The 26,454-nt window shown below is 44.6% G+C and overlaps 2 protein-coding genes across 9 annotated transcripts in view; one reads left to right on the top strand and one right to left on the bottom strand.

The window, feature by feature from the left end:
* The window catches only part of TCHP (trichoplein keratin filament binding), an 8,263-nt gene extending 4,227 nt beyond the window's left edge, over nt 1–4,036 (top strand). For all 3 annotated transcript variants that reach the window (XM_052691278.1, XM_052691279.1, XM_052691276.1), the window contains one exon: nt 196–4,036. In XM_052691278.1, coding sequence (XP_052547238.1) covers nt 196–342 — 147 coding nt within the window. In that variant the 3' untranslated portion in view covers nt 343–4,036. The remainder of the gene's footprint in view (nt 1–195) is intronic.
* GIT2 (GIT ArfGAP 2) lies at nt 1,664–26,386 on the bottom strand. Of its 6 annotated transcripts, none has more exons than XM_052691266.1 (20): nt 26,246–26,386; nt 23,008–23,141; nt 22,449–22,561; nt 22,008–22,113; nt 21,554–21,640; nt 21,275–21,405; nt 21,064–21,158; nt 20,433–20,478; nt 18,936–18,987; nt 18,209–18,281; nt 17,770–17,867; nt 17,388–17,499; nt 16,990–17,132; nt 16,360–16,509; nt 13,854–14,102; nt 12,293–12,382; nt 9,225–9,307; nt 8,938–9,120; nt 5,107–5,170; nt 1,664–4,381 (listed from the first exon to the last, which is right to left on the bottom strand). In XM_052691266.1, the coding sequence occupies exons 1-20, from the start codon at nt 26,295–26,297 to the stop codon at nt 4,169–4,171; spliced, it is 2,274 nt and encodes a 757-aa protein (XP_052547226.1). In that variant the 5' UTR covers nt 26,298–26,386; the 3' UTR covers nt 1,664–4,168. The 6 variants fall into 6 exon arrangements, with proteins under 6 accessions (XP_052547226.1, XP_052547227.1, XP_052547228.1 ...); XM_052691267.1 differs by having other exon boundaries at nt 18,936–18,984; XM_052691269.1 differs by having other exon boundaries at nt 4,261–4,378; nt 5,103–5,170.
* Between the last annotated feature and the right edge of the window lie 68 nt (nt 26,387–26,454).

Genomic DNA, 26,454 nt, shown 5'->3' with positions numbered 1-26,454 from the left:
CCTTTCTGGCTGTTTCTGTTCAAGTGTCTGCACAGCCACTGGCTTTGTTGTGTCATCTGTTGGCTGAGCCAGCGCGCCCGTTCAGGCTGGTTGTGCTGGAAACCTTGCTGTGCTACTGCCTCCAACCACGTGTTTGTGTTCTGGCCTGCATCTCTGTGACCTGGCTGTAACAGCCCTCATCTTGTCTCTGCTCAGCTGACAGAACGGCGCTTACAAGAGCAAGAGGAGCAGGAACGCCAGAGGGAGGAGGAGGAGCAGGAGAGATCAAACAAGCAGCGCTGTGCGGAGCTGGTGCAGCAGGAGGCCAGGAGCATGGCTGAGCAGGGCTACTGCAGCAGGTAGCAGTGCAGCAAGGAAGTCATCCTAAGGCTCAGGGGCATCAGGAAGGATGACAGCCTCAAATGTGAAACTAAACGTTAGCAGTTGTTAAAGTTCTTGCAGCGGTGCGTCTGTGCTGTTCAATCTTTTCCTCTTCTGTTGTGCTAAAAATGAATCTGAGTTTGTGTTACTCTGCTTAACCACGTACCCAGAAGACCATGTTTCTCATACTAAACTAGGAACAGGCAACTCTCTGTCATTTAATAGGTAGTAGCTAGAAGAGCCAGAGAAAGGTGGAAGGGGGATGTTACTGCACCAGAGCATCCACTAAAAGTGACTTATTTTTCATGATAATAGTCTGCATTTGCTACTGTGTGTTCTTTGCCTGCTGGGCAGCGTGTGCAAAATTAATGATAAAGCCCATAAAGTAGCCATAACGTTTTGTTTCACTGTTAGCTCTGCTGTCACCCAAAAGCAGCGTGGACCTGAATGTTATCATCCTTTCTAACTGAGAGAGCACAAAATGATGCTGTGGGTGATGAGAACACTTTGAAGAATTGAGGAGCTCCTGAAATAATTATGGCTGTGGGTTGGCCTGCAGTGATGCCAGGACTCAACTCAGAAGTTGTGCTTCTGAAAATACCTGGCTGTGACACAACTGAACACCAGATCAATTTTCCACTGCTGTTAATAGAGCTGGAGGTTTGAGCATGCTTGGAGGGCTCCACCCTGAACTGCTCTGCTTACTCCACGTTCAGGAGACACGATGCATTCTAGTAAGTGCTACACTGGGTTAAAACAGCAAAGAAGTCAAACTTCTGCTGCGGACCTGAAACGTGGAAGAACCTGTGCCTCCTGTGGAACAGGAACTGTGAGCCTCTAGCTGCTGCTTTCTATTTAAGCTTTAAAATCCCCATTCCCACCTCTGAAGGAGGATGTGCCTGGAAGCCCCTGCTGTCTTTTCAGGGTTGCTTCGTTGCTTCAGTAAGATTGGTAACTTGGCAGTAATTGTTAACGTGCCCAGTTCCTCTCCAGGACATATTGAAAGCTTCCATAAACTTTTGCTTTATTTTTTTTCCTCTCCCTTGTTTCACAGTGAATAATTATGAGCTGAATATTTGTTAGTTTCCTTTTTGTTTCAAATTGCTGCAGTGCAGAAGGTGAGAGGAGTTTCAGCTGATGATTACACTTGATTCTCAGCTACTGTTATAGGAAATTGCAGCTGAAAACCAGGCCAGCACTTCAGCTGGCTTGGTACATTCAGATCCATCTTAGCTACAGGAACTCATTCAAGACTTTTTCTCTTAAAACAGTGGTAAATAATCTCAAGTATTTCACACACTGGAAAGGTTTTAGCATTTTATAGTAATACAGTAAACAAAAGATTAAATCGGACAGCATGACACTGAAAAATACAAGTTTTGGAAAAGGCAAAAAGAATTTTTACTTTCCTATGCAGCATATTGTAAAGAAAGAGCAAAGTTGTTTACAAGGGGGGAAAAAAAAGGACATCTCCTTAGAAAACAACACAACAAAACCAACAATTTTATGAATCTTCTGACCTGCAGTGCTGTAGGATCTGGGGGCTCAGCTACTGCTCCACAGTTCCACAGCTGTGCCGCTCTGTGGAAAGATCTGACACAGCTCATAAGCCTTTTGTTCTACGGATGGAATCTGAAATCTGCACATCCCACATCACGTGCATTGTTCTGGAGCAGTGCTGTGGTATGGTGAGGACCAACCCAGAGTAAACATTTGTTCAGAGATGGTGGAAACTACCAGAAACACGGCTGATGTGCCAGAAGGCCAAATCAATCCATTACAGGTGGCCATGTTCTTACAGCTAGACCTTCCAGTGAGTCCTAGGAAAACCTGGAGCAAGGGCTGTCAGCTGCTGCAGTCAATTTGTTTTGGTACAGGTGTGAAGTGACACCTACAAGGAAACTCAGGGTCACCCAGCTTTGGAAATCAGGTAAGATGTGTGAAAGGGAAGCATGCAACGCTGGCCTGAGAGATTTAAAAATGCTGTCTGCTACCTTTCAATGATGCCAAGTTCAGAACAAGCTCCCAGCAGATTATCAGTGCATTTAAGTGCCAGCAGCGTAATTTGGAAGGTAGTTTTTAAGATGTCTCTTCCGGTTCTAATCCCAGCCTGTCTGCATTCCTGTGAGCTTAGAGACAGCTCCAGCATCACAAGCGTAGAAGGGGGGAATAAAACGTCACCCTGCTGGAGATTAATTTACTGGATTGTCATCAACACTCAGTTCCCAACTCGGGCTACTTAAAAAAAGGAGTTAAGCACAACATCCAGGAACCCCACAGCGTCCAGGCGCTTGGTGTTTATACACCATACACACATGGCCTGACCTGAACAGGAAGGCATGGCTGGAGTTTGTTTGCTAACCTCCACACGGCAGTTTTTGCAGCAGGAAGCCTTGCTGGCAGGCTCTGTGCCCTGTTTGTCACACAGCAGACAGCCAGCCTTGGCTCTGATGCTTCTGTGAAAGCCGTCTGAATTCTCCTCAACTGCTGACACGTGACAGCTGCTACAGCTCTGCAGCTTCAGCTCCTGCATAAAATGAACTGGCTGCCAGCTGAAGTGCTGCAGCGGGCTCCAGCATCACAGCGTGCTTCCTAGAGGATGCAAGGAGGCAGAAGTTGGCCCTTTTTTTTCCATGCAGTTCAGACTTTTTTTGGTAATTATGGTCTTCTATGTGTTTTCTTGAAGTTTTGTGAACTGGAAGAAGCTGACATGCACGTGGATGTTTACCCCTATGTACCTCTGTGAAAGGCAGCCTAGCACGGGTTATCCAGGATACAGCCTGACAAATGCTGAATGCTTTGCACAAAACTTCTGGGATATAAGAAATCTTTTCACATTTGGGTACGGTGAGGTACAGAGGTTCAATGCTATGGCAGACACAGCTGCTTTTAACTGGCACTGTAACTTCCTTTTTTTTCTTCCTTTTAAATCACAAATCTTCAGGGAAACTTCATCAATGCTGCTGCAACCATGGCGTTGCCTTGAAGATGACAGGGAAATTCCATAGGAAACTTGAAAATGACTTACTGAGCCAGAAACAAAGGATAATATTTTAACCACTAATGCCCTAAAGTAACATCAAACATATATATTAACGGCATAGTGACAACTAAAAGAAATAACTATTCAAATTCCTTCCAAAACAGATAAAGTGACAAAGACCTTGTATAGTTACATGTAACAAGCTTGGATGCCCACAGCTACTCTTGTTTCAGCAGACTAAAAAAGTACTATTATTGCACAACAGTTGATGGGAACAGGTCAAGTCTGGCTTGTACTCCATCACCAGGACTACAAGCATCCTGCTGCTGGTGAGCAGTTGTCCTGGAGCCTTCAGAGCCCGCTTCACTGCAGGTTTCTCCATTAGCAGCAGCAGCACTGCACACGAGGCTCCAAGATGGACAGAGCAGGGTGAGATCCTGCCCTCTGATATGTGCAGTTCTCTTCGGTGGGGATTTGGCAAGCAATAGCTGAAAGCAGCAAGTGGCCCCAAGGAAACATCTAGCAAGAGCTTGATACAATGCTGGTACGTGATATTGGCTCAACAGCTATTTGCAACATGCTACTATCTGTAACTAAACTGGCAACACAGGCACAAAATAAGGCAGTGGGTTAAATTAATCATTAAAATTGTTAGAAAACATGCAAAAATAATACTGAGTTTAAAAAAACAAACAAACAAAAAAAAAAAAACCAAAAAAAGAGGTTTCTTGCCCCTTTAGTTTTTCCTCATAAAAATCCAAACAGTTCCACACCTATATTTGAAATCCAACCTCTACAACAACAACAGAAAAAGCCGAGTGTGACTCAGTTGTTGTTCTCTTTGGTTGTGATGGTAACCAGCTGCTTGGCAGCCTTGGCGATGTCGTAGGCGCACTGGATGACCTGCTGTGTGACCAGCTGGATGTCTGTCGTGGGACACGTCTCCACAGGAAGGGTTTTTTTGCACTCGGATTGGAGTCTGTAGGCACTAGATGTCAGCAGGCGCAAAGAAGTCCTTACCAGCTCAGATTTGGGCTTCTGGGAAAGCAGAAGTGGAACCAGACAGAAAAAACAGAAGCGTTTTAGGATGGCTTTTAACTACCCAATGGTGCTCGACAAGTTGCTCGTTAAGGTGGCCCTCTGCTGCTACAGCTCTGCTTCCTACAGCGCATGGAACGTTCCCTCTGTGCTGTGATAGAAGCCATCGCTGCAGGCGGGGGGTAGGAGAGGATGAAACAAGTTCCCACAATGTCACCTCTTTAATCTCAAGTGCAGGGACAGTGGACATGCAGGGAACAGTGATTCCTGCTCTCCAGTGAGGAGTTACTCACAGAAATTTTCTAATGCCCGTGTCCTGGCTGATATCAGGGCAGAGCACATAGAAGATGGTCAGTTCAGAGTAAGCACAACAGCATGAGATTCTCCTGCCAGTTTTACCCAGTAACTTCAGGATGGAGATTTGACTCCCTGAAATTTACTTGGAAGGTCTACACATATCTGCATTGAGAAACACATTCAAAAAGAAACCAGGGGGTCCAGCTAAGTTCCAGTAAAGCCCCAAGACTCCTTAAGCAAAAGGCAAGGTTTTCATGAACTGCATGCACTTTTTCAAGTCAGAAGTCCAAAGGTAAAATTAGAGGCCCAAATACACAAATTAACCTTACCTGATTAGCATGGGAATAAGTATACAGATGAAAGATTCAAACACCAACCCATTTACAGCAAGGAAATCCAACAAAGAATGAAGCCAAAAACACACTTACTTTTGGGAACAAGGCTGCCATTTCTGTCACTGCCACGTGTATTCTCTCAGAGCACGGTATATAGCTGCAAACACATGCAATCTGTTATTCATCATGTCTGCACTGCCTTTCCTCTTCAGTTTCACTGCTCAGTGGTTATTCTAGAAACAACTGGGTAACAAAACCCCCTACGTATTCCAAGGCTATCTGTGAAGGCTGTGCTGCAACTGCAGCAGATCCAGCACACAGCTGGGTGATTCCTAGTGCCTCCTTACCCAGCACTGCCAGCACACTGCAGCACAGGTCTGCATGCAACAAGGTGGCTTCAGAGCAAACAAGCACTGAAATAACACAGAATCCTTTCTTCAGTTTTCATCATTCCTCACTCACTGTTTGAGGGAACAGCTGTCCAGATCCATTATGCCAAGCACTGGCAGAAAAAGTCCCAATTTGCATTCAATTACAACAAACGTGTCTGTGAATATTAAGTACACGTTAAGTCATAACTTGCATTTCCTCCCTGCCCCTGAGCTTGCCTCTAAATTGGGCAGAAAGTCGCTCAGCTGGTTGTGTTTGGTGTATGTACAGCAGACAGAGCTGCTATGCGTGGCACAGTGTGTCCAAGCAAACCAATCCATGCTGTCAGACAGGCAGTAAAGGCTCCACGCTTTGGCAGTATTTAAACAAAATCTGGTGTTGCTTTGGGGGAAAAAAAAAATAACTGTTTTTGACTCAGTGCAGTGCTGACAACCAGAAGTGGATGCAAACACATTTCTCTGCATGTGGGATCTGAGAAAGGTGAACTCTGTGTTTTGAAAGAGCTCTATCTGCATAAACCAAGAGACTGGAAGGGCACACTGCTGCAAGAGAAGTAGTTAAACCATGAAGGATCCAGCTAAAAACATCCTGGGATCCTGGAGTTCCACGAAAACCAAAGTGTTTCAATTGATTTCGTGTTTCATTTAAACACAGCAAACACCATTCACAGTTCTCATACTGCAGTTCACAGGCACATGCAGCTTTAACTACCAACTGCTGTCACAGCAGTTCAGTTTTAGGCTAAAAACCCAGTAATTCTTTTGAGTTAAGCAGCGATGACTGACCAAATGAATGCAGACTCCATTAGTCCTCAGAGATTGCACTTCTGACTCGCACACCAATCTGCTCAAAACAAGGCAATAGTCTTCAAGGTTTTGATCCTTCAAAAACTCCGTTTCAGCATTAGTTAATTAAGATGGTTCAGTCTTATGCAAAAGAACCTCAGAACCACAGCAACAGCATTCAAGAAAAACATCCAGCAGTCGTAGGTTATGGCAGATCACTGCCCTTTCAAGCAACAGAACCAAACTGCAAACCCCACAGTTGTTATGCAGCCATCTTGCAACACCAAATGTGTAAAAATGGGTCAGTTGCAGATGCACTGAGAAGGAAGCAACAGAGTGGGGTCATTTTGGCAATGCAGGAAAACTGCTCGAAAAAATAAATTAAAAAGAAGTGGATTTCTGTATGTCTCAAATCACCCCAGTTCTTCCAAATAACCTAAAAGTGGAGGAAATCTCCCAAGTCCACTGTAATTTCCATTCTGCAAGTGACTCAGAAATTAATGAGCTCCCTGCACGCCACACTGAACAGCACTTCACCTCATAAAAAAGCCAGTTTTGCTGATTAAACTCTCCACCAAGGCAGATAAAACCCTACAAGTACCCAAGTGAAGATCAACGATGCCTATTTCACAACACCTTCCCCAGGTTACTGTGAAGTTTATGGTATGTCTTGGGGGGAGGGCTTCACTGCTCACGGGAAGCTCGTGAAATAACCTGACGCACTGGATGTGTTCACACACATCCCAGGAAGGCATGGGGGGGGGTTTTGTGGCAGCTCACAGAAGAGAATCCATCATCACCAGGAACTGGTGGCAAAACTCTTCCTCCATTTCTGACACAATAATACCTGGGGTTAAAACTTGGGAAGTTATGTTTTAGAGAACATTACACTTAAGTTTCCTTTTTATTTTAGGCATTAATGAAATATTTGGTCAGGTTAGAAGACTTTTAACTTTTTTTTTTAATTGGTTCAAGACCAAATTATCTTCTTGTTCAACACATCAGCTGTATCAACAGTTGAAGACCTAAAGCTGAAAAGTGGGAACGTTGCATGCAGGGAATGATGAAAATTCTGCCCTTTTGCAACAGTGCAGAGAAGCAGCAAGCCTACACTGTGCTGTCAGTTATCATCATTCATCTGCCTGGACAACAGGCACAGCAGAGACAGAAGAACATCTTAAACTAGGACAGCTCAGTTCCAGTCTGCAATTCTGTTCTGCATTACACCAGTACCAGGAGCTTCGACTGAACCAGCTTGTAACTCCCTGCACTCGATACCTGAATTTTCTTTATCTTCCAAAGCATTTCATGCATAGCCTTTAACGACCCCTGTGCACAGGGAGGAAGGCAGCAGAGAGAAAGAGAAAGGACACTGTGCCTGGGAGGCAGGGACAGAGGCCAGAGTACCAGGAGGCAGGAGCGGGCTGCGGGCTGCGCAGGGGCTGCAGGGGAGCTCTCTGAGCCCAGGGAACCAGGGTGCTGCAGCAGCCAAGGCTGTGTCTGAGCTTGAGGGTGCTCACACGCCTGAATGGTCTACAGGCCAGAGGAGCACAGGGAAAGGAATGGAAGGAAGTCAGGAAACAAAAAAGAAGGGAAGAAGGCGTATCATTAATAGATGGTTTTCTTGCATCATTTCATTACTGTCTGATCATCTATGCAGCATGCCATTCTTTTATCCACAGCACTGCCAGCAGGAATTTGGAAGCTGTTATATCCCCAGCTATCTCAGTTTATCAAGGAAGTGTTCCCCTGTTGCAGAGATGGAATGGAGGAACCATTCTCCTCCATCCTGAGCAATTCTCAACCCCTCAGACAAAGCCAGGGAACAGGAAAACAAAGAAAACAGCTTCACAGTTCAGTGAAGATTATACTCATGTAAGTAAGAACTGGCAAACACCACCATAGCCCAGGCATGGTACACAGAGCACAGAAAACAGCACAGGTTGTTTAAATATCTATTCAATTTAACAGCTAAAAGCTGGGTACACTGCACTGTTTTTTCCAAGGAAAGCCTTAGGAAAACCCAAACTCATTTAAAACTTCTCTTACTATTGCTCCTTATCTGTGAGAATCAAGTAACAAAGGACTGCTGTGGAAAAGGTTATGGGCAGGGCAATGAGCTCAGCACTAACACATTGGAACTCGTCGTTCAGCGTGAGCAGGAGGAAAGGCTGTGCACTGTCCCTTCTAAAAATAGAAAAGAACCAGAAGGAAAAAACACAGAACAAGAGTGGCCCCATTGTTGTGCACTTCGCTCAGCAAGGCAGGAAGCGAGGGTTGAACAGAAATCATCTGATGGGCCGAGATGGGTGCAGAACGCAGGGCTGGAGGCAGGGCACAGCTCACAGTGAGACCTGCCAGCTTTGGCTTATCTAGCGACCAACACCGCTCCACATCTAACACGTGTTTGCACTTGGAAGATCTAATTGTTGTTTACACTCCTCGTCCTCCAGAAGAGCTGTGCAGGAGCGCTACCTGATGAGCAGACTGTGACTCTGGCTTTGACTTGCTCATGGTTATTCTGGAAATTAATTGCTCAAATGGACCAGAAGTTCCCCAAGGGAGCTGAAGCTGTGCTGACACACTGAAGCTGTCCATTACTTGACGTACACCAGGGAACAGACCTACACTCTCCATGTGTGTGAAATCCAGGGTGAACACAGGCAGTTAGCAGCTGTACTTCTGAGAACGCTTGCATTTTATTCATTTTCTCCTAACCTCCAGAGCTTTTCCAGCACACGTGCCTTACCTGTCGTGCTTGTTCTCCTGTGCTGCACGCAGCAGTTCCTGAATATTCTTAGTGATCTGCTCGGTCTTCCGAATCACATCTTCTGTACTGGGCAAACTGGAGCTGGGGGCTGTGTCGGTGTCCTCGGGGATGGACCCCTCTCCCTGCCAAACGACACTCCTCTGCCTTCCCTTCCTGCCCGACCTGCGAAGGAACAAAGCTCAGCTCGGCCCTGCAGTGCAGAGCTTCATCACCACTGACTTCCCTGTCCTCCAGCAGCATGATGCTACAGCATTAGCTCTACCTACCCCGTCTCCTCCAGCTCCAGAGGGGCAGTGGTGTTATCATAGTCGCTCTCAGGCACACTGCTCTGCTTTTCCAGCTTCGAGGCCTGCAACAAAGGCAGATTTGTTTCAGCACCGTGCAAGAAAGAGGAGCCCCAAGAGGACTGCATCCCACCTGTGTGGTTTGCCCTTTAGCAAGACAGCCCCTGTACCTGCTGCTACTCCAGAGCCCAGCGCACCTGGCTGTCCCAGATCAAGGGGTAGGAGGCCAGACCGACCAGAGTTAAGGCCAACCACAGAACGAAAGCAGAAGGCTATTCACAGAGCCAAAGGCCCAGTATTTTCCACCTCCTATTCTCATGCAGACCAGCTTTGCACCTCCCAGCAAGGCACCCAGCCCATGTGGCAGGGATTTTTTTGCTGTTTTTAACCCTGAACTCCTGTTCAAATGTCTGGGTTTGTTTTTGTTCTTTTACCCTCCCCAGCAGAGGGCTGCTAATACAAAAGACCATATGTGCACCACAACAGCTCAAGAGCACCCACTCTCCCCACACAGGCTGACACAAAGCCCCTCTGTTAGGGAGAAACTGAAAGCAGACTTTGAAATACAAAGCTAGGCTTCCTTTTCCAAACAGGTTTAGCCTTCTAGAATAGTTTATTTCCTGGCATTACAGGCTCCTGGAACATCTGCCATCAGGCCAACCTCTGCAGTTCACACAGACCTGCAACCTGTAAGCCCTGTGAGGCACACTCCCATCTTCAGGCAGGCTCTGAGAGCACTACACATCTGCCTTTCCCAATCTTAAAAACTGCAACACTCATCAGAAGTGCCTGCTACAGCTCACCCCCTTAGAACCAGGCCCATCAGTGTCACTGTACACACAGCTTCAGGCTCAGCATCAGCTCCCACCTCGTTCACAGGCACTGCTCACCCAAGAGGGCCCTCTGCCATTCCTGCTGAAGAACCAAAGCTAAAGCTCCTCAGAAACTCTGAAGTTGAGATGAAGGGAATCTCTAGTGTTAGATTGTAAGCGATATCTTCCATCAGCATCCCAGATCCTTACAGTTAGGAAACAATGCTTTTGTCTTGAGGGTGGACCGAAAATGTGACAAGGAAACATTTTTCACTGGTTAAGAGCTATTCCATTTATTAAGCACTTACCTATTGCTAACACCACCAAACTCAAACACCCAAAGTCCAAGAGCTTTCCATGCACTTTACAGCTACTTTGCAAAGAAAAAAAAAACAAGGATTCTTTGAATGCTCACCTCTGAGGACAGCTACTAAAGATAAACTGCACAAAGTGACAGACATTTTTTGAGGATGAGGACTTTATATGCAGTCTGTGGTTTTAATATCTAGCACTCCCTGTAAATGTGTTATTTTCCCAACTGATATGGAGTACATGAGAGCCAAAATAATAATAATAAAAAGGACGGAAGAATTTGGAAAGCAGGCTCTTCATCCTGGTGGAACGAGGCCAGTCTGACCATCCAGCACCCAAACCCCCAGACTGCTTTTAGAAACACTCTGTGTCATGTTGAATATTTGAGCAGAGACTGCAATGATTTTCCAAGGAACTGAAGGAGATGGTATGTTTTCATTTCAACCACACAGAAAAAGTAGAATAAAAAAAAAAGAGGGAGAACTTCCCCCCAAAGATCTTTTCAAAAATAGTTAAACCTTACAATACAAACAATTCCCTCTCAAGTTTGTTCTTGAGATGTTCAGAAATAAGCCAAGCTTAAACCCTGAACATATGACAAAATGGATACAAGCTACTTGCAAGTTTCTATGAAACGAGCCATAAGCATCTAAAAACACCCCGAAGGGCCTGGCACTGCTTTGTCCTTCAAAGCTGAAGAGGTTTAATCAGCAAGATCTCAAAATGCAGTCAGCTGGTTGTGCTGACAGAGGCACCTCCTGCAAGCAGTGCGAGCCGCAGCGCGGTGAAATGGCCACCGCCAAGCTGAAGGCTGCTCACCTGCAGCACTCACGAGTTTGTGACACATCAGCTGCTGGGGGCCCCTGCACAGCCCACAATGGACGTTCTCCTAGAGCTGCAAACAGAACTTGATTTTACAGTTGTTACAGGGCTCCCAAACTAAAAATACAGCCCAAAGAAGCTGGCGCTGACCAGGCTATCAAACCGTTAATTATGCTAATTGTGTCCTTGTGCAAACTGGCTTTTAGGGTTTCTTCTAGCAAATGAAGCTGAGCGAGACCAGGTTTAAATCTTCCACTACAAGAAAGAGAGAAATGTTTTTAAAAGCTTAAGGAGCTGCCCGAGGCTTCTCAAAATAGCTACAGTTGACACAAGAAGCTGCAGTAAAGGCAGCACCTTGGAACAACAAGAGCTTGCAGAATGCGTTTCACATTGCTGTTTTTTCCCCTGCTGTCAACTGTTTTTGTTCAATATGGCTTTGTAGAGCCTGATGGAATACCATGTAAGCTTCCTTTATACACACTCAGTGTCTTTCACCTTGACCTGAAAACAGTCTTGCTAATAGCAATTCCCACACCCATTCAGACTTCCATCTGCTAAGGTCAGCAGAAAGCAGGCTGGCCAACACTGAAAGAATGGTTGGGCACTGTGTTTGGATGCTGAAAGAACTCACTTCAAACAAAGCAATGAACACCTGTAAGATAAACAGTCAATGAATATCGACGTGGATTGGTGCAGCCTGATAGCCCCCAAAGAAAGCAGGCTCAGAAGTTAGGACATGCACGTGCCTCATGCAGTGCATTTTAGTCAAGAGGAAGAGTTACATATTGGCTTATGAAATATCAATGAGTGCTTGCCAAATCCCTTTCCAAAGAGCAGCCAACTTGTCTTCTGGCTGTTTGCATTGTTATGCAGCTCAACAAGTGATTTGGAGTGACTGTGCACAGGGTTAAACTGAAGATTTTAGCCATTGTGGAGTTAGAGAGGAAAGAATCCACAGCACGGTGCGAAGAAACGGAAAGTGATGAAACTGCTTCGTGCAAGCATGGAGGCCAGTGAGCATAAAAGGGCAGAGGACAGAGGCGTAAGCCTTCTTGGAGATTGCCACCTCCTCCAGGTAAAAGGCCAGTTGGGAAGGTACTTAACCCTTCGTGTGCTTTCATCCCTTGACCAGGAAAGCGTGGAGGGGAAGGAAGGTAGAGATGAAGAGGAGGTCACAAACGCGCTCCTCCCGATCTAAAAATGGGAAAGAGAAAAACACTCGGGCAAACCGACACCAAAAACAAATCACAAGTAATTCTTAACTGAAATAAAGGAGCATTCTTAAAAATATGGGAGAGGACATAAAGCAAGGATGATTTTGAGAACTTGGCGGAGCCTGAGCAGACAATTTATTCAATATTCCATTGGCTTCGTGGTGATTCTAATCCTGATTTTTAGAGGTGCTGAATTTCACAGAGAATAAAATGCATTCACCACAATACCAAATCAACCAGCCTCCACACAGCAGTGCTTCAAAACCACTACTTCTACCCAAATTTCAAACTGCAGAAAGCAAAGGACCCAAACGCAGCACTATTACGTTTTGCACGCACAGGCACTGATGAAAGAATTCCGGTGTTTCTCTCTGTCAGAAATGCCTTATTAACATGTCAACATCATTTCAGATGCTACAGGCTTCATAGTTTTTAAGCTCTTTTTAACATAACTGCAGGGAGGGGCGAGGAGAGGGAACAGCATACAAACTTCTGCAGCGATTCCCTGGGGTGCACACTGTCCTCCTTCAACACTAACAGAACGTTTGCCCTGCTCCCACATCAGTGCAGGATCCCTGTGGCTAAAACAGAGCTCTCTACCAATGCATCACATGGGAAAACACCAATCCAGAAGAATTTGTTCAACTAACAGAACTACACTGCCTGTAGCCTCCAGTTCCAAACTCAGAACAGGAAATTGGATGCTCAGTGGCATCAGGTTTGTAAGGGAACTGTTGGCTTGAACCTCTGATTGACCACCTGAGGTGAGCACTGGGTCAGCCACAGGAGGTGAAGGTGGTTCAGCTGTGTGATTGGAAGGGGTGGAGCCTGGCTGCACCTCCCCTAGACCCCATTTAAGGGCTGAGTGCCACTGAGGAAGGGTCTCTTTCTGGAGGTTGCTCCTCATGGTGTTCCTTGCAAGCCTACAACACTGGTGAGTACTTTCCATTTATCTCTGGTATCTCACTAAGCTTAACTTCTCTGTATGCTTATTGATCATCCAATACTTTACAACATCTGTGTACTTACTGATCTTACAGGTTTGTTCTTATTTTTAAAATGTCACTCTAGGGTTCCACAGATGCTCATGCAAGATATAAACCTATGAGTTGCACCCACCTTCTTAGAATACTGCTTAGAAACTACTTTCTACCTCCCTCCTGGTTTTCAAACAGTCGTATGTTGATATTTGGAAAATATATCGTGGTTAAAAGAAACAGCTGAGCAGAAGCCAAAAGCTTCAGCTTAAATGTTCTGGAGCTGTTACAGCCTTTACTTCTCAAAACATCAGGCTCCTGCAGACATGTTAATACAGCAAACAGCAACAACTCTCACAGTTCAAATTCCCTCCAAAGTGAACAGTTGAGCAGCTTTGGTAAGCGAGCACAGTTGGAAGAGACAGAAAAGCTGAACGAAAGGAGAAATGCAGAAGCATTAGCAGTTTTACTTACGTGTGGAGGAAAAGGTTGCAGTCTTGTTATGCTTTCTTCTGGGTATGTGACCTCTCCCATGGGGAGGTAGGGTTTCTGACCCGATCCAGTCTCATACATGGACATGGGCCTGCTACCCCGTGCAGACGGCCGTCGCTTTAAGGAAGAACTGCTGCTGGGGTCTGTGTATTCAGAACCAGCTTGGACCTGATATATATTTGTTGTGGCCTGTCTTCTGAGGCTGGTATTTTCACTCTGTAGCGTTTGAAGCTGAAAGAAATGTTTAGCAGTGGGACTTTGTTTTTTTCTAATAGCAAGTGTCAAAAGCAAACTGACCAGGCAATACGTGCTTGTCTGCTTTACTAGCAAATCCAGCTTCCAGGAGCTGGGGTTTGATTAATTCTTCAGAAATCTATTTGACTTGTTTAGCATAGGCACAGAAATGTTTATGTTGCAGATCTGGCAAATATTTGAGTTGATTCCCACCACTTGCTTGCTGGGCTGCAAGTGAAACTGGATCTTAAAATTGGCTGTTGTAGTTAAAAACAAAACACAAACACACAGTCTGCTCCTTTCAGCCTGGCTGCAGTGGTGTGTGGATCACATCCACAATGAGGATGCATGGGGAAGGACTGCCAAAAGAGCAGTTCTTTCAAGCAAGGTGATCCATTTCAGCAGTCAAACAAGAACTTTGAAGAGAACTATAACACAAGGCCCACAAAATCTGAAAAGGCCCAAACTAAAGCACAGGTATCAGAGGCAGTGCAAAGAAAACCAGAGCTTGCTCTGCAAAGCAAGAGGAGAGTTTAGCTTATGAAAATAAAGAATCAGCTACTGCTTTCTAAGAAGCCAACAAGAAATAATTTTAAAGCTTTTTTTATTACATGTATTTGATGGATAGTAAAACTGCAACAACCCTGAATGTTTATGGAGCTACTAAGAGTAAGTTTGCTATATTAACACATCATAAAGAAAAAAATGCAGAAAAAAAATTATGCCTCAGCAATTTTCTAACAATATACCAAGTACTGCAAACAGATGATGGCCTTTTAAACATGAAATGGTTCATTTATTACTGGCATTTACTGTAATCACATGCAACCTCAAGAACAGCACCTATTTAAATATCTTTATTTCGATAGAGGTGAAATCTGTAGCTTCCCTTTTCCTAGCTTCTGCCACTCTTTATAACCAGCTTTAGGTGCAGTTTAATCCAGCAGCTGATGTAAATACACAGCAAGCTCTTAAGCACCTGTATGTTTTAAGAAAAGTCTGCAGGCATGAAAACTTTTCCCATTAGAATGCCCAATGAAAAAGAGAACTGTTTTCCTCTTGAGAGATTATCTCCCCTAAAGGGGCACTCATCAGGTGCCTCCTCTTTAATTAGCATATTTGAGTAACAGTAATGCAGATCAGGTGCTCTGTTAGCTAATAAGGTGACAGGTAAAGGACTTGAAGAGAGCCTTTTGAATGACATCTCTTGCACTAGCACTGCTGAAGTAGTGCAGATATATCAGTGCCTTGCCACAAATAACCCAGCAGGGCAGTCCCATACTGAACTGCAGCTTGCAGTAGCTCAGAACTAATCCAGCTGTTGCTGCTTCTCCCTGTCCTGTGTCCCACAGAGGCACAGTGCTGCACTGCACAGCCACCAAGCACTAACTGGATCAAGTCCCACAGCTGTGCACATCACCAGGACATAACATCAGTGCAGCACTCAGGATGAGTGAGCCCCAGCCGTGCTGCTTTTCAAGATGAGTTCTACTGCAGCAATGGTTTCTCTTTTGCCACATCATGTAAGCATGCACTGAAGCATCATTAATTCATAGGCCCTCTTTTTCTTTTTCCCCCCCACACATGTAGGTTAAAGCTGTTTCAAGAAACTCAATGTCAATGAAAAGTTAATTTAACAGATACAGAAAAATGCTCCATCATTACAAGCTATTGGGGGGGGGGACAAAACAAGAAAACATCCTGAGATCTCTTTGGTTCCTCTCTGTATTCATTGTGCCAATAGATCTCAAAGGCTGAATACAACTGCAATAAAAAGTTGGCATCAAATAGCCAAGGATATTTGAATTTGCTGATATCTGGGCATCAGACTGTAGGTCAGTGGTGCCTCCCTGACCCAAAAGAACACAAGGGGGAAAAAAAAAGTCATGAGCACAGGTTTCTCAGCAAGAGGACGGCCTGAACACTCTGAAGCCAACTTTTTCTTTATGGAGAGCCTCCTGCAGGACATGCTATATATACTGCAGTATTGCAACTATCTGGGTAGGGGAATCCATCTGAAGAAACACTCGGCCCTTTTAGACTAGGTGACAAACAGGACAGTCAGCTCGATACACGTGTAAGTTCTGCTACAGAAACATGTTCCTATCTCCTACCTAACTCTAAAGCAGGTCCACTTCAAACATTTTCTCACTATTCTCATATTGGGTCATTCATTTCATCTTCAGTTCCAGCAGTTTTACTCTGGCAACTAAAACCACATAATTGGATGGGGTTACATTATTGTGCTTGTTACCTTTTTTTGCATGATCCTCAGCTCATCACTCAAGTTGATGTTGACTTTCATTAGCTGCTGAATCTTTACCTCAGAAGCCACTAGTGCATTTTTAACTTGCAGATACTCTTGGGCTGTGACTGGTCCATCTGACAAGTCTGAATCCAGGCTCTAGAAACAGAGAAAGCTCTTGAGTCTGCTGAAAGAAAGCAGGACAATGACTGCCCCCTTTTCACCATTGTTGCATTACTTTCAGGAATGGCATTTCAGTATTGACATGCTGTGAATATTTCTGAGTAGGAACAAGTAAATGTTTGTGAAATCTCATGTAACCATTGATTAGAGGCACTTCAGTAGATCCAATTTCATCTGTGCGATCAGGTCTTGTGTTGTGACATGCACAATGGCACTGATTGTTTTTCTGAAGCAGCCTTTTAATTGCAGTATAAATTCTATATATCACAACATCTAAAGGAAGGAAGTATACATAGGCTGTATCTGTAAGGAAGTATACATGGGCTGAGGGATAATTCTAAAGTGAAGTTAGAAAGTAATTATTCATTATCTGATTATTTATAGGTGTTAATTTCCCTTGACTTCAGACTACCTTTATGAATGACTTTGGTGTGCATACCAATACCTCAAACCTACCTTCTGCCTTGTTGATTTAGCTGCATTTGTTTCCAGATCAGTATCTTCATCTGAAGCAACACTGTCATAATCAGGCTGGTCATTATCCTGACTTTCACTGCTATGTTGATTGCTGATTGATTTGAGTATCAGTTCCACATTTTCTGTCAATCAAAATCCATTTTAAAATATACTAATAAGTTTGAAGGAGAGATGGAAGTGCATAAAAATAATTAATCAAGTAAGCTCTTCAACCAGAGAGACAGGACAGGTTGCTACCCGTGTTTTTGTCATGTAAAAACATTCTGAGCTTCTTTCTTCATTGTACTTCTGAATGATGCTACCCTATCTCACATCAGTTAAATTACTGCAAGATTGATGGGATAGGATAAATGAAAGAGCTGCCAACCAACACTCACCTTTTGAACCAGAGAGAGGATTCCCCTGTTGTCTTCGTTTGGCATCACTTAAAATATCTATAACTAGCGTAGCAAACTCATGAGCATTAAACCGAGCCAGTTTCTGCCTTCCCTAAGATGGAGAATAATATTTATAAAATTAATAAGTGCCATATAGTAGATGAACAGCACAATTTCCAGGCAAAACAAAGAGTACAGTGAGCTGACTGTTCAGTTTAAGCATGTGCAGAACTCCAGGGAAGAGGTAACGCAAAACGTCTTTTATCCTCTTCACAAGCAGTTGCAACTCTTCTACAATAACGAAGTACAGTAGAGCAATATTGCTTAGAATAACTGGCTTGTTGAACAAGAACAGATTTATAGTATTAGGAGGATCGTGTACCTGATTTCTGGTTGAGGAGTATTCAGGATTTACAGGAAGAAAAGGGACCACTGTGGTCTCTGTCACAAGAGTACTATGATTCTGAGTAGCAAGCCAAACTGCTCAAGGAAGGGAAAAAAAGAATAATAAATAACAAAGGATTAAACTGCCTGTGCTGTTTGGCAGTGCTTTTTGTCAAAGAAACAAAGACCACAATTTCAAGCATGAAAATCAATCAATTCAACCAAAGATTTTGTTTTTCCCCAGAGGTCTCTTTGAAAAAACAAAACCAAACAAACAAAAAAGGCTTAAATGAACAGGCACCTGAAGACAACACAATAAAAGAAACTACCATTATCAGTAACTTTTTAACACAAAAGTATTTTAAACAGAACACATGCTTGCAACTAGCATCATCTTTGTGATGCAACAATTCATGTTTTATACATGTTCTGCTCACCTGCATCTGTTTCCCTCCTGTCAACTTCATCATACACATCCATGGCAAGTTCTTCAAATAAGTGGTTGCTTAGCTAGGGGTAGAAGAGAAAAATTACAGCTGAAAATCAAACTGAACCTATTAAGAACCTCTGTTACATTGAAAACAGAAGTGCACAACTTTGCTTTCCATTGCTGCTCTTCCACCCTGTGTAACTGTGCAGGCTGAGAAGCAAGCAGTTAAGTTATGCATTAAGCAGGTGTGAGTTGCAGAGCAGTCCTGCAGGCAGGGGATGTGTGTTGGTGCTGGGCTGCAGGCTGGGGTCAACCCACCCAGCCTGCAAAAATACAAAGCAGGAATCTATCTATGCATTTAAATTAACTGCTACCACCATGCTAAAATAGACATGCTGAATAGAACAGTATCATCACAACTGTGCTTCCTCCTGACACAGTTCTCATCTTGGTTCAGTCTGCTTCAGCTAAAAGCTTTTTCTCTAACCTGTATTTGGATTTGGTCACAAACACCTCAGTAATGCTGTTTGTGTTAACAACAACTAACCAGCAGACAGCAATGATCTATTTTGGCTTCCCAGAAAGTTAGAAACAAATAATAGCATTTAACAAACTGTGACATTTATTTGTTTAGGAATTGATACTAGCTTGAAACACCAGCTTGAAAGATGAAGGGCAGCATTTGCCACATCACACTAACTGTGCTGCACAGCACACGTGGAAGTTCTACTTACAGACTGAAGCTTCTTCTTAGCTGCTTTTGCAAGTTCTGATAAATCCAGACTGCTATGAAAACGAAAAGTGATCATTACATCTACAGCATTAAGGGCTACTTTAAAGATAAATCCCACACATTTCAATGATCAAAATCTCTTTTATTTGATGCTGTTAGTATTTCATACAGTCCTTAGCACATCAACCTTTCCAATATTACCAATACACTAATTAGCATACTCTTATACTTTACTAAGTAAAACAAAATCAAAAGGATCCCAACAACCCTTCAGAATGGAAGTACGTATCTGCATGGCTCAGGGGGTGATAAAGCATTTTGTAAAGCAACAAAATGTTTTCTGTAGACAACCTGAAAAACATGCTAAACTGTAACCAAAACTGGAGGAAACAAACAGGCTTTATTGCACTGACTGTGCAGGAGGTATGTGACCATCAGGCTGCCAAAGGGCTGCAGCCCTGCTTTACGTTACTCTGTACCCCTTGGGAAATAAGCTGTTCTGCTAGCTCCCAGCCTTGAACATGAGGCACAAGATGAAAATCCTGCAGCTCAACTGAATTAATCATAAAAGACACAGATTAGGAAGCTGACACATTTTAAGCCCATGCTTCTATCACCCAAGGGATGACATCCCTGACCTCCAAAGATGAAACGGCTCAAGTAAATCTCTGCATGATTGAACATCACAGGGATTCATGTAGGCTGCTGCCTACGTAAGGAAAATAATGTAAAATAAAACTTAAAAGACCAGCAGAGGACATCAGGTGGAGGTGAGGCTGTCAAGTTGCACTCCAGGCTCTGCAACCTGAACGCATCTCTGAATGAGTTGTTTTCCCCATGTCAGCTTCTTTCTTCATGCAATGTACAAACGATGCTTACCCTGCTCTGCAAAATACTGTGCACTGTACTCAGCCTAACAGCTGACTACATGATATTAAAAAGTAACAGACCCTCTCAGTAGGCTTTTTTTTACCAACCATTCCATAGTAATTTGTATTTGTCTTACAGCTTTTCAGAGACAACAGCAATAAACTGAACAGCAGTTTACTTACAGCCGTCTTATTTCCAATGGCATGGCAATAAAAGAAAAATGTTTATGACTTATGATTAATACGTGATATTTTTCATACAAAAAATGATTTAGTTGACTGCAATCAAAACTTAAGAGCACTCACGTGACCAAAAGTACAAACACTGTCAGAAATCATGCTTTTCTGTAAGCATTCGTTTCAAAATGCAGTATCAGGAAATAATCAGATCCTTACATTATTTCAGAAAATCTGTTTCCCAGAAATATTCCTATGTTTAATTTAATTATTCCATCTGCATTTCAACAAACTATAAGCTTCTATAATTTTCAGATGTTGTCTAAGAATGATGAAAGCATGTCATAAGTTAAAACGGCAACAAGCTCAGAAGTGATTTCAAAGAGGAAAGTTTTCAGTCTAACTCTAAGGATTGTCTGTTTACAAACAGCTTTCAGGCATGTCAAACTCACCTATCCGCCATCTGAGGTATAACAAAGTGCTGTCCATTTTTATGATCTAGAGTTGAAAACAAACTATACTTTAATAGGCTGTTAGTGGGAGATGCAGTGAGAAACCCAGGGATGTTTCAAACCCAGAACAGACTATCTTGCAAGTCATCAATTTCCAACTACAGGAAGCTAGCAAGTCTCCAAAGAAGGTTCCTACCATGATTTGCTCATGTTATAAAAGCTTCCAATTAAGTCTTATCAACTGCATTATTATTTTTTTCTACATAAGCTTCAGTTCCAATGCAGGTGCCCTCATGGAACCTGATGGTTAAAAATTTCCACGTGTGTACCTTCAAAGAAGCACTCATTGAATTGGATGGATGATACTCTGCTTTTGCATTTCAATTAGAATAAACTACTTCAGTTTTTTAGTTCAGTGCTTTGCAATATGCCCTGCAGACTAATCAGCATTACAGAAATTGTATTTTCCCTGCAACTCAAGAGTACTCATCTGACCTTGCATGTAATAAGCCCTTAACTTTCTAAGATATACAAGGGACAAGTGTAGTAATATGGAAACAATACATATCACAGATTGAGCTGCCCAACAGTTAACATATAAAGACCTAGGGGTGCAGGTTTTTCTACTCACCTGGTTTCCTGCCACAGAGATAGAAAGCTAACCTGTCAGTGAGCTCATACTGAATTTCTACCAGGCGCTCTGCCAGTTCATGGTGCCCACCTTGTCTGGTTCACACAAACATAGAAAGAAGAGTTCTGTCAGTCGCTCCTGTGTAAGTTATACAAAGAGAAAAATTTAAACATAAACATTTAAAAACATCACGTGTGTCAGAGCCTTCTACCTTGCATAGTCAACTGGAGTTTTTCCATTGGAATCCTGTGTGCCAGGGTCAGCACCATACACTGCTAATAACTCTGCTTGTAAAGTCTGTCCTGCCTTAGCAGCAACGTGGAGCGGGGTGTTTCCTTTCTCCTACAGGTCAGCAAGGAAAAGCACATCACTATTTCATCAACAGCTTTGAATGCACCATTGAAATATAACACGTCATCTGAAATCTGCATCGATACCACGAACACTAAAGATGGATCCCGCATCAAAATAATGAAAAGCAGGTTCATACAGGATGAAAGAAGTTGGCTTGGGCTCCCAAGGAGAGCAGTCGCAAACACGTCTCCAGGTTCCCCGTCCTCACGCTGGAATGGAGTTGCTGAAAAAGGAGGAGGATTCTATTCAACGCAAGGCAGAAACGGTGATTCAGCGGTGCTTTTAGAAACACTTATGCAAGAATTCTTGCTGCAGATGTTTTATATAATGTTTTTTTTTTCTCCCAGTTAACCTAAATCATTGCCTCTGAACCATCCACCTCTCCAGAATCTCTGTATGTTCATATATTACATAAAAAGCTGCTTCAGGCTGAAGTCAAGCTGTGTTTGTTTACATAACAGTGCTGAACAGCAGCAACAGTTAAGTCAAAAGCAACTAAAGTCAGTTAGATTTCAGTGTGCTGTTACACAGAAGCTGGAGCTTCTGTATGCTGCCAGGATGAACAACAAAAAAGCCACCAGTAAACTCACCTTACTGAGATCTTTGGCAGTTACACTGTCATCCTCACGGCAGGGCAAGCGATGAACAAATGCTAACATTTGATATTTAGCTCTAATGAACTCAGCTTTATTGGGACTGCAGAGAAACCCCAAGCAACAAAATGGGAAGAAATGTTAGTGCTTTCAAAACAACAGACATCAGCTATTACTATTCCAAGCAAGACATCAGGAATCAATAGCTCATAGAACTGAAGCTGTATTTCCATCTTTGAAATAAATTGAACAGTAATCACTGAGAATGTTAAAAAAGAAAATCTGATGACATGGAATACCAATGAACAAAGAACTAGTTTACTTCTATCTTCAGAAACAAAACATACTTAGGTTCCCATGTACACCTTGCTGCCTACGTCACTGCTGAATAAAACAATCACACCTCTACAAAGAAAAGATCTGTGACTTTCCACTTACTGCACTTTATCCTGAGGGTTAGCTTTGCGCCTTCCACTCATTACAGAAGCAGGGTCCAGCAGTGAATGTTCCCATATGGAATTAGCACCATTATTATACAGCGTTTCAACCATCTGAAATCCAAAATGTAGAGAGGCAGGAGTGAAGAATGTTTGCTGCTTGCTGCACAGCCAACTCAGCTGAAAGCTGCAAGTACTGTGAAGACCACAGCAGGATGGCACTGACTCAATATTCTGTGCACCAGTGCCTAAAACCTACTGGGGTATCAGAGCCCAGCTGATGTTTAGGAGGCTGTTGTGTGGAATGTAATATGAACCCCCTTCCAATTCTCTCCACAGCATCTCTATCAAAGAGAAGCATGCTGTACACTGAAGATTTAGGTTGAATCAGATGCATTGCACAAGTCTGAAAGAAAAAACGAAGGTCCCTTCCCAAAACAAAGGTATCAAATAAAAAAGATGTTTTTTATGTTATATATAAATTATTTTCATACTCTTATATAGAAACGCCACAAAGAAATTCTAGCTTTAATGAGGGAGGAGATGCCATTGCTCTTTACCTGCAGCAATGTTGGAGGCCATGGTGTGTGCTTGAGATGTCTCACTTGAGAGATATGACGCCCCAAGCTCCGGTGAACGCTGCAGCACTCGTCGCAAATCAGAATTCCCCTGTTTATGGATGCCCAACAAGGATCTGAAAAAGAATACATTTATTACAACCACAGAAGGCAGCGTGACTTCTTATTTCAGAGTGTAAAATGACTTTGTGTTTTAGAACTCTGTATTTTAGCTTTTGCTTTACTGCTCTCAGAAGCAACTCCAGTTTCTGTCAGTGACAGAAGGGGCTCCATGGGCCAAGAACCCTGCGGGAAGAGAAAGTGAGCAGCAAGACAGATTGTCAGAGCTGGCACATTGCAGGAGGAAAAAGGAATTCAAGATCTCTTCTGTTTTGGAAAACTACTAACTCCAAAGCCAGAGATGGGTTTGAGGCTGAATGAGTACAACACAGGCCTGTATCTGATGAGAGCTCTTCTGCATCGTGTCAGAATACATCTAAGCAATTGTGCATCACAAAAATCTCCTGCTGTGACCCGTGCAATAAATATACTGAATCCATGAAACGTGAGATCTGATCACTGATGTGGTTTCTGAGCAGAGCTGATGCTGTGTGCGCTGAAGGCAATGCAGGCAAACCCGTTCAAGCCACAGCTCACAAAGGAAGGCAGCATCTACTGATAGATGATAACTATCACACAGCTCAGAGCCAAACTGAAGTGTATATTGTAGAAAAAAAACCCTAATCTAATTAAAAAAAACAAGGTAATAAGGAGCTTGCATCCTCATTGTTAAACATTCCATTATTTTAACAACTTTCACTTCTAAGACAGAAAAACATAACAAAATGAGCTGTGTTAACCCCAGCCTAACAACCCAAGACTGGAGGCATCCTTCCAGACTAACGAACCTCGTCCCTTTTCATTACAGACAGCCTCATCATACACTCATTCATACATCAATGTGATCTGAAAGCCACTGTGCTCCTGGTTTCAGTCACTGGTCAGTGCTGTTCCCCAGGGGGTCGGTGCTGGGGCCTGTTTCTTCAGTATCTTTATTGATGACCTGGATGAGGGCACTGAGTGCATCCTCAGTAAGTTTGTGGGTGACACCAAGTTGGCTGGAAGTGTGGATCTGCCTGGGGGAAGCGAGGCCCTACAGAGGGATCTGGACAGGCTGGATGGCTGGGCTGAAGCCAGTGGGATGAGGTTCAACAAGGCCAAATGCCAGGTCCTGCACTTTGGCCACAACAACCCCAGGCAATACTGCAGGCTTGGGGCAGAGTGGCTGGAAGACTGCATAGAGGAAATGGACCTGGGGGCATTGATTGATGCTCGGCTGAACATGAGCCAGCAGTGTGCCCAGGTTGCCAAGAGGGCCAATGGCAGCCTGGCTTGCATCAGGACGGTGTTGCCAGCAGGAGCAGAGCAATGATTGTGCCCCTGTACTCAGCTCTGGTGAGGCCGCACCTTGAGCGCAGTGTCCAGTTTTGGGCCCCTCACTGCAAGACAGACACTGAGGCCCTGGAGCTGGTTCAAAGAAGGGCAACAAAGCTGGTGAGGGATCTGGAACACAGGCTTTATGAGGAGCGGCTGAAGGAGCTGGGAATGTTCAGCCTGGAGAAGAGGAGGCTCAGGGGAGACCTCATTGCTCTCTGTTCCTGGGGGGAGGTTGTAGTGAGCTGGGGGTCGGCCTCTTCTCTTGTGTAACTGGTGACAGGACTAGAGGGAATGGCTTCAAGCTGCACCAGGGGAGATTCAGGATGAACGTTAGGAAATACTGCTTTTCTGAAGGAGTGATCAGGCACTGGAATGGGCTGCACAAGGAGGTGGTGGAGTCACCGACCCTGGAGGTGTTCAAGGAACGGCTGAATTTTGTGTTGAGGGACATGGTTTAGTGAGAACTGGTGAGGGGTGGATGGTTGGACTGGATGATCTTGTAGGTCTTTTCCAACCTTGGTGATTCTGTGGTCATGATCTGCTCCTCAATATGCAACATAACCGGCTCCGTTCAGCTACAGCAAAGTAAGCTCCTGTTTATTTGGTCACTCCATAGCAGAAAGGAGGCTTCAGCACTCTTCTGAAGAGAAAAGCAGAAGCCTTGCTGGTAATCTGAGCTCCCACACACTGCATACGAAGCTAATTGAACAGCAGCAGTTCAGCACTGCAACCTGCTCTCAAAGTCACGCTTTCATTGCAAGTGGTGTTTTAACTGAACTACACAAAGATTTGTGGGCCTCCATTCAGTTCAGACATGTTGGTTATGACAGAGGGCTGTCAGGTTATAGGAGGACTGTTATTTCAGGATTAAATTAGATGTCCGTGTTGGAGTTTAGTCTGTTTTTAAAGGCGATGAGGATACAAAGGCGATACGACTCAAATACACTTACATCGGTGGCAGAACACAACAAAAGCTCAAAAGGTCTCTCAAGTTTGCTTTCAGGAACATGGCAGAGTGCTTCAAAACAGGAAGTGTGCAAGGACAGGCGTGCTCTGTGGGTACGAGAAGAGCTCCTGCCCCAGCATAGGAAACGCATCAGAAAAGAGCACGTAAACTCGTGCACAGCACAACCACTTGTGGTCCCAAAGAAGCAAAGAGAAGCTGGGGAAGCCAACGTGGATCAAACAGTGCAGATCGAACAGGCCGTGTGCAGGCTGCCCGCAGCTCAGGCTGCCCAGCGCCCATCCACGGCCTCGGGCACCTCACGGACGTGGCACCACGGCTCCGGGCAGCGCCGCCAGGGTCCGACTGTCCTCGGAGCCCCCTCGGACCCGCCTTTCCTTTCCCCTCCTCGCACCGCCGTCCCCATCGGCTCACGCTGCAGCGCTTCAATTCATTTCACCGCCCCCATCAGCGATCAGATCCGCAGAACAGAAAAACACAAAACAGGCAAACACAACCCACACCAAACGCACCGACCTGGCAGAGACGGACAACAAGCACACGCTATTATTCCAGAAAACAAAAACAAACCAGTTCTGAGCAGCAGCGCTACAGATGAGCAGCAGCGGGGACGAGGAGGAGTTTCAGAGCAGCGTTTTGTCCCCGCAGCGCCGTCAGCGCGGCTCCCCCTCGCACGGCGCTGCCGCTCTCCGCCGCCCCGCCCGCCCGCGGCACCTGCCCGCGCCTCCCCGGGGGAGGGGGTGGGGATGGGCCCGGCTGCCCCCTCCTCCTCCTCCTCTCCTCCTCCTCTCCTCCTTCTCCTTTTCCTCCTCCTCTCCCCCGCGCCGCAGCCGGCCTTACCCTGCGCGCTGCAGTCCGCGCACACCTCGCTGCTCCTTAGGCGCTTCGACATCGCGGCGCGGAGCGGGGCGGCCGCTTCCTGCCGCGCGCTCACGGGGCCGCCGCAGCCCCGCCGGGCGGCCGAGCCGAGCCCGCAACGCGCAGGCGCGCGGCAGCTCCGCCCGCTACGCCGCTAGCGCTATTCGCGAAACCGCTTGCGCTCGGCGGAG

Source organism: Tympanuchus pallidicinctus, unplaced genomic scaffold, assembly GCF_026119805.1.
Source record: "Tympanuchus pallidicinctus isolate F22 unplaced genomic scaffold, pur_lepc_1.0 scaffold28, whole genome shotgun sequence".
Lineage (NCBI taxonomy): Eukaryota > Metazoa > Chordata > Aves > Galliformes > Phasianidae > Tympanuchus > Tympanuchus pallidicinctus.
This window is presented reverse-complemented; position numbering and strand designations above follow the sequence as displayed.

Coding starts and splice junctions, on each gene's coding strand:
- GIT2 (XM_052691266.1), bottom strand. CDS start 26,297: ATGTCGAAGCGCCTAAGGAGCAGCGAGGTGTGCGCGGACTGCAGCGCG. Junction 16,510..16,989: donor CTAAATCAACAAGGCAGAAG/GTAGGTTTGAGG, acceptor CTCTGTTTCTAG/AGCCTGGATTCAGACTTGTC. Junction 14,103..16,359: donor TGAGGATCATGCAAAAAAAG/GTAACAAGCACA, acceptor CATTTCTTTCAG/CTTCAAACGCTACAGAGTGA.